Source organism: Amblyomma americanum, chromosome 1 (assembly GCF_052857255.1).
Source record: "Amblyomma americanum isolate KBUSLIRL-KWMA chromosome 1, ASM5285725v1, whole genome shotgun sequence".
NCBI lineage: Eukaryota > Metazoa > Arthropoda > Arachnida > Ixodida > Ixodidae > Amblyomma > Amblyomma americanum.
In genome coordinates this window covers 235551886-235565677 of record NC_135497.1, presented here as the reverse complement: position 1 = coordinate 235565677, position 13792 = coordinate 235551886, and the positions used below count along the sequence as shown (strand labels likewise).

The 13792-nt window shown below is 45.1% G+C and overlaps 1 protein-coding gene across 7 annotated transcripts in view; it reads right to left on the bottom strand.

The window, feature by feature from the left end:
• The window catches only part of LOC144114790 (uncharacterized), a 126738-nt gene that overhangs the window by 64667 nt on the left and 48279 nt on the right, over positions 1–13792 (bottom strand). For all 7 annotated transcript variants that reach the window (XM_077648748.1, XM_077648750.1, XM_077648746.1 and 4 more), the window contains 6 exons: positions 13275–13366; positions 6208–6326; positions 6042–6114; positions 5574–5804; positions 932–1025; positions 695–841 (listed from right to left, as the gene is read on the bottom strand). In XM_077648748.1, the coding sequence (XP_077504874.1) occupies positions 695–841; positions 932–1025; positions 5574–5804; positions 6042–6114; positions 6208–6326; positions 13275–13366 (756 nt within the window). The remainder of the gene's footprint in view (positions 1–694; positions 842–931; positions 1026–5573; positions 5805–6041; positions 6115–6207; positions 6327–13274; positions 13367–13792) is intronic.

The following is a 13792-nucleotide window of genomic DNA, read 5'->3' as shown; positions in this document are numbered from 1 at the left end:
TGTGCTTTCTTGCATTGAAACGCTTTATTTTTTCTTTTCTAAATAGTGCCTCGTGGATGCCCCATGAGTACAGTTTTGTGGGGTCCCCACAGTTAGTGGTTGCATGTCCAAAATAAAGACGAACAGTCTGTTAAGTGGATTTTTTTTTTTTTCACAATGAATTTATGAGAAACGAACCATCTCATGCAGTTCATCTTATCCAAGAATTCTCCTAATCGACTTTGTTCTAATGGGAGTTTACTGTATAAGAAACTGAAGTGAATCAGTTCTCGAATGACTATTAAGGAACCTGAGTGCTTCTTATAAATTTACACTGCGGAGTCAAAATTGGACCAAATTTAAAGCTTCGTTTTAATGATATCCAAGGCACTCTACAGCATTGTGATCCAATGAAAGCTAAGGAGTGTCTTAACAATAGCAGAAATTCTAGTAGGCCTGTCAACAAAAGTGGCTGTTAAGAGATGAACAATAGAATTAAGAATGTTTGCTCACAAGTATAATGTAGCCTGGTTTTAAAATGCAGGCACTACTTTTCTTCCCTTAGCAGTTATAATTACGAGCATGTCAAAGTAAAGGTGACTTAAGCAAAAGTAATATCTCATTAAAAAAAAATGCAGTGTGAATGCAACACCCGAATGTATAAGCCTGCAGCAGGGGTTAGCTTGGCACAGGAATCGCACCACAAGACACATACACTGAATGGAGATGTTGGTCTCCTTGTAGTTGTTGAGGAACTCAAGGAGGATGCTTTTCCAATAAGACATGTAGCTGATGCGGCCCAGGTCAGAGAGGGGTTTCTCGGGTGTCCCAGTCAACCCCTCCTTCCGGGACAGCAGGTAGCCTGCAGAAACAGTTTGAATTTCTCAAGGAAATGCTTTTAGGAGGCGCCATCACTCAAATTGCGTGCACTGCCAAAAGAACTTGCACTTACTAAAGTCAATGAGAAAGCGTCCAAACCCCTGCCTCTGGTACTGCGGCATGGTCATGATGCATGACACATTGTACCTCTGCTGGCAGTGCTTCTCCTAAAAAGGCACATGTGTGTTACAAGTGACATCAGTAGTGTACATATATACCAGACATGCGCAACCAGTCTGTGTATTGGCGATTTTCATGAAATCAACACCACACTGAGGCAGTGCTGAAAACTAGTCCATGGAGGATTGGTGCCCGTGTAATCACATCATTTGCCCCATCCCATGACTGGTCCACAAGCACATTTATAAGTTGCTGTCAGAGTTTTGCGGTAAAAATTAATTATGGAAGCACTCTTACATGGACGTTTGCCCAGTAACAAGATTGAAGAGCTGTTAAGTATTATTGAATGAGTTGTTAGGAACAGGCAATACAGAGTGTTCTGAACAGGAAGTTTTCACACTGCACTGGTTTCCACAAGCTCGCAGGATGTTCATTAAGACAAGGTGGCATGCCATAGAGTACTGCAATGCAGATTGCTTTTTCTGAAGGCTAATTTCCTCTAATACAGTTAAACCTGGATATAACGAAATTGAGAAAAGTCTGCAATTTTTCGTTAGATGCAGGTTTTCATTACATCCCGTTCTCACGTGAAAAGTTGAAAGGATCGTGTGTAATGAAATTCAAAATGAAAAATAAATGTAGAAGAAAGACCTAGCAAATGTTAACAGTAAACCCTCATCGTCGACATGGAGAAACATTTCGCAATCGCATTGATAACAAAAAAGTGCAGCAAGGACCGCCACCGTCTGCGCTGTGGAAGCACGCCGCTGTTATACGCAGGATGGAGAGAGGGGGAGGTGAAGCCGGATGCACCTGCTTCCTTCTGCGTGCTCGTCACTTATTAGAAAAAAAAAAAAGAGCCCTCAGTCTGCCCAGCCTGCTGTTGCCCCGGGAAACGGACTCTTTGCCTCGTGTTGTCGGTACTGTGCGCCGTCCCCATTCCTGCTGAGTCTGGTGTCAACGACTGAATCGTGTAAGCAACTGAGAGGCAGCAATGGATATGCACTGCTCGTCCCATGCCTTCTTCGCTATGTCCCGTTGTTTTGTGCTGTTTTTGGACTGTACTGTTGCAGTGCCGCTTGGTGCGACGCTACAAAAGCAAAAGCTGCGGAGACTGCTACGTTTGTCATGGACAAGTACCAATCACACTGAGTTCACTTGTTGCGATCGTAGACATTCCTCTCATGGCGGTTTGTGTTTTATCGCCATGGGACTTGCACATAATCCAGCAAACTTTCGAGTAATGCAGCTAGTGAGTTCCTTACATCAAGGTCGACCACCGCAACACCTTCGTTACATTGGTTTACCGTATTTACCCAATTGTAAGTCGACCTATTTTTCAAAATTTGAAAATCTGAAGTGGGGAGGGGGGTCGACTTACAATCGAAACGAAAACATGGCACTATAAGTAAAGGCGAGACAAACGAGATATCGGGCATGCTAAAGCGTGGTTGCATTTTTGAGGCGCGGCTCCGTCGCATTGCTCTTGGTGCTGGCCTTGAGCAGAGGCTTAGTCAACGTGCAGACTTACATCCCCTCCCCGCGCGGGCGGCTGCCGATGGCGGCAATCGATAGCAGCAAACTGGCGCCCCAAACTCCCCACACGTGGCTGCAGACTGCAGTTGCTGATAAGCGGCGGCGGCCTGATAACGCAATCGTGTTCTACGGGAAGCACAAGCATCCAACAAGTTTTCTTTTTTACTTTCAAATGCGCGCTCGGCGCTCAAGGGAGCGTTGATAGTTGGTGGAAGGGCCGCTGTTCCAATCGAGGCGGCACCACCCACTCGCAACGGCAGCGGTGCTGGGGAGTGTCGGTAGCTGACGGATTCACGCGTAGTTTCTCTTTGGCTCTGACGCATTTGACTACTGCCGGCCGCATTTCACAAGTTTTCACTGTAGTGCTTCGTCAGTCGTCATTTGTGCTCTAGGTCCAACAAGCGACCGGAACTCATTCACGGCTACATTCAAGATGGCTGCCATTCTTTATGCCAAAGAAACGAACAGCTGCACGCCGGGCCGCAAGTTCAACGTTCATAGCGGCTGATACAGGTGTGGCAGCTGCAGCAAGGAAAATTTTCAGCTGTTCCACACGATGTCGAGATGTGGCTGTTTGCAAAGTGCGGGATTTCGCTGGACAACGACGTTAGAACGACGTGCTGTGGGACCGCAGCAGCGATCACGATGGCAGCACTAGTGAGGCCAATGGCGCAAGTGTGGACGAGTAGTCCAGTGACTAATACATTTTCGTTTTGGAATGTTTCGTTTTGGCAGCCGGTAGCGACTGGCGATAAACGGCTATCGCGTTCAACCATTCAAGGCGAAGCTTAAACAACCTTGAAGTTTTTTTTTTTTGGAAATGTGATTTAGGGGGTCGACTTACATTCGAGTCGACACACAATTGTGTAAATATGGTATGTGGCACTCCTCTTGTCGACTCAGTGACTAAATAGGTCTCTTATACGCATTTATTTTCCTTTTTCCACTCAAAGATGCTGTGGTGGCCCAGTAACTGAAGTGCTCTTACACTGCTGCTCTGGTAAATGAGCGCACAGAAAAAGGCAACCTCATTGTTCTCGCTTTCCCCGTGCACATACGATTAGAAATCTATACTGATATTCACAGTAACACAGTCGGTGACCGATTTTTCGGACCCGTAGAGACCCGAAAAATGGTTCGAATCGAACAGTCCGAAAAATCCGTGAAGTACAAAAAAGTCACTTTATTTAGATGAAATCTACTTAAAAATGTCACTGATTTTACCTTGCGGATAATTTCTCTTGCTGGCGACGATTGGCGCCTGTATTTGTGCCACAGTTGTGCTTTCACTGTACACGCTAGACAGCAAGGTCACCGCATTCAGTTGGAATGCTTCCCACGCTTCTTTGACGAACCCGGCACGGCCATGTTGTCCACAACCCGAGTGTGCACCACACCGCTCGTCAAACACACGCAAAGATAAGGCACTTTTCATTCAAAGCGGCGGAACCTCCGGGCGCAATCACAAAATGGTGAACGGATGCAACTTCGTGAAGACTGAGCGCCACTCGGTCGACGCGATCAGAGAAACCCAAGTGACGAAACGGCGAATGGCGAACGTATGAGACCCGCCGCGATGGCTCAGTGGTTAGGGCGTTCGACTACTGATCCGGAGTACCCGGGTTGGAACCCGACCGCGGTGGCCGCGTTTCGTCGGAGGCGAAACGCAAAGGCGCCCGTGTGCTGTCCGATGTCAGTGCACGTTAAATATTCCCAGGTGGTTGAAATTATTCCGGAGCCCTCCATTACGGCACCTCTTTCTTCCTTTCTTCTCTCAGTCTCTCCTTTATCCCTTCCTGCCGAGATGTGAGATAGCTCCTGCACAATTTCCTTCCCCCAACAACCAATTTTCAACGTATGGGACAAGCAATAACTGCCCGCGACAACGTCGGTGACAAAAGCAAGTTGACGGCGATGACAATCCGGCTGCTACCTCGAAGTGTCAGAGATCTCAGGGACCTCTACTGGCAACAATGAGGTACTGAAAGTATGTGAAGCCAATCCAACTGCAGCGTAAATCGACCTTAATCCAAGATGGCGCCTTTTGCGCTGGCAAAAAGCCGATAAGATGGCCGATGTTGGCCCGCAGGAGACTGAAATTACTCCGAAAAATCAAACTTTCGGCCTTTTGAAGTCCGAAATATCCGTTGCGAATCTGAAAAGTTATCTCAATAACAAAGTGAAAGGTAGGGAGAAGGCGTACAGACTGGTCAACGAGAAGGCATGAGCTCCAGTACAAAACCCTGCCTCGAGAACGGAAAGCCCAGAGCTTCAAAGGCATCAGCGGCTTCGCTCTTTTCCATAAGTAATTACATATTCGCTTCTATGAGATGACTGACGGTGCCTCATCGAGGTCCGAAACATCCTACAAGTCTGAATTACCCGTCAGCTACTGTATTAAGGCATTAAAAAACAACAAAGGGTACAGCTTTAGTGACAGTGACAGGCAAACTATTTTAGCTCGTTTTCTATGCAAGCAGCATGACAATCACAGGGTTTTCTCACCCCTACGATAAACGCATAAAACTGAGCTTCTCATTCTGTTATTCATGTACTGCATAGCATCAACAGCAAAGAGCTTGATTTCTCTCCACAGCACGTCAACCACCTGCTGCTCCGCTCTCACATCAGATGTTTTCAAACACCAGCCAGCGATTTCTTCCTTGTCTCTCGTTTATTCCTTTACTCATTTATTCCTTTATAGTTTATACCCTTATAAGCAATGAAAAACTGTTTGGCGCATAAGAGGTTGCTACCATCAGCAAAACAGTGTAAGTCAATTGTGCAATTTAAAAATACGTCCGGTTCTACCTAGGCTGACCAAAGTGCTTAGAAGTCCTTAATGCCGCCATATATTGGACCAATATAGGCACCTTCTCTATGTAGTGAAAATCGCCAACACACAAGCAGTAAAACCATGATAATATATTTGAAAGTGATTTGACACCTTAGTCAATTCCCCAATATAATGAGGTATCCAAAGTTATTTTGAAAATTTTATCAGATAATCTGAGCAGCCAGTAAATCACAGTTGTAAGCCACAACAGCACATTACATACCTTGGAGAAGTACCCCACCAGGTGGCAGCCCTTTGTATCGTTCTTGGTCAGCACATAAAAAAGAAAGGGCTCCACATCATAGTAAAGGGTCTTGTGGTCCAAGAACAGCTTGGCCAGCAAGCACAGATTCTGGCAGTAGATCTTGCTCACATTGCCATCCACCTCAAATACAGATACCTCACCCTTCCGATATATTTCCGTGGCTGGTGGGTGAAACCAGGTGCACTTGCGCTGCACATAAGAATATTACATCACTTCAAGCAGACAGCTCAAGTCAAAGAAAGAAATGAAGTAGGCTAAAAATACCGAATTCCACTACTATGCCACTGTTCCATTACGTACGAACAGAACACTGCATTAACATTAACACACATTTAAGTGCAATACTGTACAGAGGGGTTGCTGCATACAATAAAGGACAGATGAAAATGAACATTAAAAAAATGCACGTCTTACAAGGGGTCTTACCATGTGTCTAGACAATATGTTCCGGCTCTTCATGTACTTGAGGCAGAACTCGCAGAGAAAGAGCTTTGGAAGCCTAAAGTGAATTGTGGGAAAAGAGGAGGGCACATAAGCCAAAAATCACATGCAGAAGGAAGAAAAATTGTCTTGAAATAGGCATCAACCCCACCTGGCATATTCTTGAGGGTAGGGGGATGAGTACCATGTCTGAATTTCATATTGGCCAAACTCAATAGCAGCAGGGCACCTTGTCTGATGGTCAGGCACAACTAGGTCCTGGCCCATTTCCTAGAAATAATAATAAAAGTATAAGAAAAAAGCACAGAGCAACATTGTCGGCATCATTCATTCAAGCATTCTTTCTTCTGTACACCAATTCCACGTGCTTCAAATAAACCTTCAGCTGAAAGAAGGTGCCTGTAATATTCCGTTTTCTCTCGCCCACATTCTTTATGCATTGCTCAAATACAACCTAAAAAAAACTGCGGAAATTGTAACCTTTGCAAAAACATATGCAGAACACTGCTAAGACAATAAGCTTAGCATGCTGGCTGTATTTGGTAAGAAAAAAAAATTAATTGAATGATTCGTGAATACGAAATCAAATGAACAGCATTAGCCAAGTTGTTTTCACCTATGCATGTTCGACAAATTCGGATACCAACGTGTACATCACGAAACGACGATTTGTTTGGTACCACCTGTATCCCTCTGAGACCACTAGTTCGCCCGCCATGGACCTTCGAAGGTCGCCCCCATTATGGTTTCGAGGACCACAGGTCGTCGGTACGAACCCCTCAAACACACCAGGCTTCAACTCAACTAACAACTTTGTCGCCGTATCGTGCAGATTGGTTTGCCACCACTCCGAACCCTCTTCACCAAACGGGTGGGCCACAATTTTGTCACCAATGATGAACCCATGTGGCACCAGTCTCAGCACCCGCTCAGACAATACGTGCATAGCGGAACGCCAGCATAGAGGGCAAACCAGCCGCCGTGCTGGCCAGAAGACTGTCTGTGCGCGGTCACGTGATGGAGGGTTACATTTTGCTGACCTGAGATTTCCAGCCACCATCTTGAAATCTGGGACGGCCCAGAAACGTTAGAATGCGAGTAGTAAGAGCTTATGCTCTTAAATGTTCGAACAGCATGCTCAGCACCGGTCAACCTCCGATTCATTACTTGGCATAAGGCCGAATCCTGATATGAATATTGGTTTATCCATAAACATTAAATTTGGTGTAATTATAAATGAATTCTTTCCCCATATATAATTTATGAACTTAATCACACCTAAGCAAGAGGTACTAAAAGATGAAACAAGACAGGTGCGCATATTTTATAAGCTGTATATACTAAACAAAAGTGCGTCAGAACTTTTGAGCAACAGATAAAGCTACATTTTTGTTCAAAGGATGTTTGTTGCTGGACAATAAAATAATTGCCAGTATACTAAAACTATACTCCATTTCATGCATCAGGTGCAACGTTATCAAGGTTAGCACTCTTGTTTGTACTGCCTACATCCGAGATCAAAAAGTAGTTCGTCCCTTGTGGCAAGCGAAAAATAATTATGCTTTGCCTGAAGGCTTACTTCATGATGCATTTGCCACGAGCTTGATTAAATGTGCTCTTTTTAGGGATGGCACACTGTCCCTTCCTCGTACCTTAAATCACTTGGCTGCAAAACAAGCACAGAGTAACACTCCTCCCTTTATTTTTTTTCATGCAGATCACGTCTGTACAGTAAAATCGCGATGATTCGAACTCCCAGATAATTTGAAGAACTTCTGCGGTCCCATAATTTCTAATGCAAATTTGACTGGATAATTCGAAGAGGCAGCCTGCACTGGCACAGTTAATGCGAAGATCAAGGGTGTTATGCAGGAATTCTTCATTCCCGATTTCACTGCAAACCGAAATCTGCACCCGCACTTGTCCCGCGACACGATAATTCTTGCTCCAGGCGACGATGGGTTGACTGCGCAATGCTGGCCTGGGCCGTGGAGCCAATACATGGAGCCGACCTATTTGCTAAGTCTCAAGCAGTTTTGGACAAGCGGCGGATAGCACGGGCCCGTGCTGCCGCCGTTTCCAGCAGAGCACATGGGACTCCATGTGTCAAAGAATGTTAATTTGTACACAAATCAGTTCCGCTAAAGCAAGTTCCAATTGCGCACATTCATCCAGCTCATTTGCGCTGGCGGTTGCTTCCACTGATGAGCGATAGGCGGCGTCGGAGCAATCTCTGAGGCTTGCATCGCATCCAAATCCGAAACTACAGGACTGTTCACAGTTTGGTTTGCCACTAGTTCGTCAGGCCACAAGTGAGTGCGGACAGCAGGGTAAAGCACTCTTTTTTTTGCTTTTGATCTCCATTGGTTTTGGACAGTTGTCTTTGTGATTGCATCGTTACGTATTTATTGTATTGAGTTCCACGTGCAATGCAATGCCATCCTTTGGGAAACTATAAAACCATGTATGGTGGTAGGAAGGAGCAGGGACTGGTGGGAGTGATGCATTGGCTAAGAGCTGTGAGTTGGGGGTTAGACTTGTGCGACAGCATATGGCAATCGGAAAGTTTGTCCAATAAAGGCAGCCCGTTCCCACAACGAAATTTTTTGCCTGGGTACAATTTTTTTGCTGTGTCAGTTTATTCCAAAACTCGGGTAAATCGAATATTTTTTGCAATTCCGACGACTTCGAATTAAGGAGGTTTTACTGCACCTTTCACAATGTTGCAATTGATGTATGAAAATAAGTGTAATTACTTAATTCGAGCAATGTACCTGCCTCGTGGACTCTCTTTCACTGTACAATATTTCTGCCAAACTATTCTGGCATGCTAAATTCGATTTTATTATATGGCTCTGTTTGGCAGGATTTCAAGGCACATAAAGTATGAAGTGATAAAAAAGAAATAGAAGAGGAAGCATTGTGCACCAAACAAAAGGCTGCGAGTTTCACAATACATTCGATATACAAGACTAAGATTGCAATAAATGTGGTTTAGCCTCCGCACTTCCCACAATCAGTTCACAGACAAATGCATAAAAGAATGACTCTGTTTCTGCCCGGAGACTATAAGTAGCACAATAAGACCATGAGAAGTGTGATATAGGTGACCTTCACAGGTCTATATTTTGATAAATTTCTTTCTGCAAAAATACATTTGCATATAATCACACAAGGGGAAGTTTCACACCTTCAATGTGAACACCAGGTGTAACTAATGGCTTTACTGCACAAAACAGGTGTTTGTGAACATGCTGGCATGAAGACGTGTGCTGTAAACCAATGACTACTGCTGACATCTGTCTAGACACCAGTGTAATAATCACACACGCACCAGGTGTGATCAAATCTCACGCTCAAACAGTCAAAACAGTAGTCAACACAATCCGTGTTTTGTTCTTTTGAAATTCACAGGAGCCGTGAAAAATTTAGCTGAAGTAAAGGCTTCGTTGTTGTGAAATTGAACCAGAACACTGACAGATTGAACTTGATGGCTTATGAAGAACATTTACCGTATTTACTTGCATAATTTGCACACATTTTTCTTTAAATTAAGGATTCAAAAAGGAAGTGCACAAATTACACGAAAATTTTGCAAACATGTCTTAAAAACGCTACAAAGGTCATAATGTGCACTGCATACTGTATACTGACACCTTTACGTAGACCCTTCTCACCCGAGTCGCTGGCCAAAAAAAAGAAAAAAATAGTTTATTTTAATTAAAAGTAAGATTCACACCCCCTCCCGCTCTGCTCCACGTTATGTAGTTCCTTGTGGGATGGCGTGACAGCACATGTACAGCTCAAAGCAATAAATGCGCATGGATACAATTGCGAAGTCAGCAGTGGGAAGCAAAGGAGATAATGGGCGCAATAAAATGCCATCCTCGCGTGCTGCCCGGCTGACTAGCAGCAAACTGAAAAGCAAAAGGTTAGGTAGTTTCAGATTCGGGTGCGCGGGCAACAGTTCGTCAGGGAATGTGACCGCCAGCGCGAGCAAGCCGGGTAAACTGCGCACAATTCGTACCCTCGCCACTAGAACCTTTTGCAAGCGCATACTGTGACGCCGTTGCGCCGATCTTCCCAAGCCTCTCTTGCGTGCACCTACGTACGCACTGCGTCCCCCTTGTGTAGACCCCTCAAGTAGGGCACTGCCCTTTTGTTAAATGCGAGTAAAAAAGTTGGGGGTGCGCAAATTACGCAAGTAAATATGGTATTTACCAAAATTCTGTCAGCCTCGGTCTTTTGCCGTTTCAAAACCGATGCCGTGGCGCGATTTTCTTGGTACTCCGGAAATATTTGACAATGGAAATACAGTGAAAGCTCGTTAATTCGAACCTCGATAATTCGAATTTTCGGATAATTCAAACTAAACTACTTGGTCCGGCCAAACTCCATAGAGATCTGTGTATAAAAAAGCCTGTTAATTAGAAAGCGAGTCGGTTCCGCTACGGCTAATTCGAACTACGCACCGCCACGTCTGGGCGGCTTGGCACTCAGCACGTGGCCAAAAAAAAAGCACCTCCGCATAGTTAGAGGCTGCGCACGTCCTAAACGGGGACCGAAGATGGAACCAGATAAAACCGTGGAAGAGTGGGTAAACCCTAAATGACGCCATCACCGGCGCGGCGGCCGGCGGCTCCGGAGGGTAGGGGTTGGCGGCCACGGTGGCGGCTGCTACCCTCATTTCCGCGCAGCCTCCGAAACTCGCATCTAAATACTCGTTAATTCGAACCCTGTTAATTCAGAAGCAACTCGCATCTAAATACTCGTTAATTCGAACCCTGTTAATTCAGAAATAAGGATAAGTACTGTCAGCGCAGTCCCAGCCAACGTCCATGAAAGGCTATGACTTCGGACAGGTGCTGCAAATTACGTGCCAACTTTTTTTTTTCTTTGCGAGTGTCGTCCATCCTTCCACACATCAGTCGCCAATGGAAGCACGTGGCTAGCCGCTGGCCAGAAGCGGCCAATGTGGCCTGTCAGCGCGGACCAATCAGGGTGCGACTACGTCCGACTTCCGCCCGCTTCTACAACATGGCTGCGCCTGCCGAAGCGGCCTCTCGTTTCAACACGAACTCGTTGCCGCTACACTGTGCTTATGTTCAAGGCAAACAAAAGTCGCACGAAGCTTTTGCTCTGTCTGAAGATGCACACAGCACAAAACTTTAGCGATGAAATGCGCCACCACTTTCAGAATACTTCTGGATTTTCAAAGCTGCTAGGCTTAGCCACCACGCGTCGGTTGACGTCAGGAAGCGCAGGAGGTTCAAACAGGTTAACTATTTTGGTTCAGAATAGGGTAACAAAGAATAATTCGTCCTCTTTGTCGTCATTGAATAAATAATTGCTTAACTGTAAACGCACAGCTGTTCTTTTCAGCATTTTACTAAGCATATAGAATCACACTATTTCTAAATCCTGCCTGCAGTGGGCAGCGGTCAGGCGGCAGCCGCTTGTTTTCCGCCGCTTGTGGTGGCGGTGGTGCGTCGGCATTCCGCCGCGCCGCTCAAAATCCGCAGCACAAGTTCACTCCATGTGGGTCGCCCTTAAGGCGAACATACTGAAAACGAGGCTTGCACAACCGGACAAGCACTGGCACCCTGTAAAGTTTGCTTCTCCGCCTTGCTAGAGCTAACATCAAAAGGTAAACAAACCGTGATGTTATCGCTGCGCAGCATCTTGGCGCACTGCCAAGAAATGCGTTATGGACCATTACGGTGCAAAACGGAGGAAAGCGTTATTGACTGACGCTTTTTTTTTTTTTTCAAATTCTTAGGCAAAAATCGGGGGTGGGTAGGTTCATCATGCGAGTGGGTTCGTTACGCGAGTAAATACGGTACATATACCGTAATGCAAATTGTTCTTTTCAGCTTTTTCGAGGCCATGCGATTATTCAAACTTTTTTCCCGGTCCCATGAAGTTCGAATTGACGAGCTTTTACTGTATTCGCGCAATAAAGGCATCGGCTACATTTGCTATCAAAGCTAATATTTCTTTCCGCACGTGTTACAAAAGTGCCCCTGCTTTCGTCCGACAAGTACTCGTACTGAAATCGTGCTGCCTGGAGGCATTTCAGCGTGGACTACATGTTAAATACAGGTCACATGCACCTCGAATTCGATGCTTTAGACGATGTACCAGAGATGTGGTTGCTCCAATTATTCGAAGACTCTTTGCGATGCACGGTACGGACATACTCGTGGAATGTCATACTTTTGAGACTGCGTAGAACGATCGTCACACTGCCATTCAGCGGCCAAGTTCACCAGACAGGAAGAAAGTAAATAAAACGCTATCACGATGCTCACCTGCGGCACAAAAGCTAGACTAGCCTGCATCAGGCTTCTTGCAATGATGTGCTGTGCAGCGGCATGCCGTGCAACAGCGGATTGTTGCACAACATTTGCTCGGTGTTGCTAGCTCTAACATGCTCCGCAACGAAGCCTTAGAAAAAGCGCTTTGGAAATAGCCACCGCTTGTCATAAAACGCTTAATGTTTTCACTGGGTCCTGTTGACACAATAGCTTCACACTAAAATGAACACAGAACTGATTTCCTGGTTCTGTGTTCTTAAGTGCGGAGTCCGTGCCGTCGGCAAAACCATTGCAGGTTGTCGTGTGCCACACCGCATATCAGCTGTTTGCTAACTATCTTTGGCAGCCATTTTTGAGGAAACCTAACTAGATAACGAGCATACGTGAATGTGCAAAAAAGGGGGGGGGGCTTACTCGGAAAAATTTCACTGTAGCGAAACCTCGCTCTGAAATACGTTTGTTGTGAAAGGAAATAATTGCATTGCCGTGTATGGTTTGTTGATGGGGAATCTGAAATACTTTGCTGTAGCGGAATTTTCGCTGTGACACGTTCTTTGTTGCAGGGCTTGACTGTATATCATAGCAACCAAACGCATTTCAGCTGCAGACAAAAGCTACAACTTTCCATCGAAATAGATGCAGCTCATCAATAATTGGCAGGCCATATCTTTGTAAAAATGAGTTCCACATCATGCTGCCTTTGAAATGTCCATGAACTGTGACTGTAGTGCAGATTACCGAACACTATAGGGCGAAAATTAATTCAGAGCTCTCAATTACAACACGGGCAACAGCCCAGAGTGCTGGTTCAGTACACAAAAACCTATCAATTTCAGTCCCACCACTTGGTAAACAGGCACGTAAAATTACACGAAAACTGGAGAAATAATTCATTACTCACCTTTAATGCTCTCTCCTGCGTTTTCTTGAATATTTTCAAGTCTTTTTCCGAGACAGATGGAGGTAAATCTGATGGTGTATCACGTGTACTCCCTGAGAAAAAGAATGATTACTAACAATGCACATGGTTACTTATACGCAGAACAATTATGACAAGTATCTATTACATCTGATAAGATATAAACTGCTATGTCACTAGTGCTATGTCACTAGTGCTAGGTCACTAGTGCTATGCCACTGCTAAGCATAGTGTTACAGACTACAGACTACAACTATTATCAAAAGCAAAAGTTCCCAGGACGTCCAAGCACCAGCTGAATCGATCCCACACATGATGTTATAAGTACAGAGGGGTCCATATAAAAGCGTCTGCTCTACTTTCTTTGGACCCTAGTTAAGAAACGACCCCAACAACTGAATCATGAAGGTGGATACTCTCCTGCCATATGCCACTATTCTGATAGGGTGTTGACAACACAATTTAGATCAGCAACATTTCACTTTCTGTATTTCAACAGC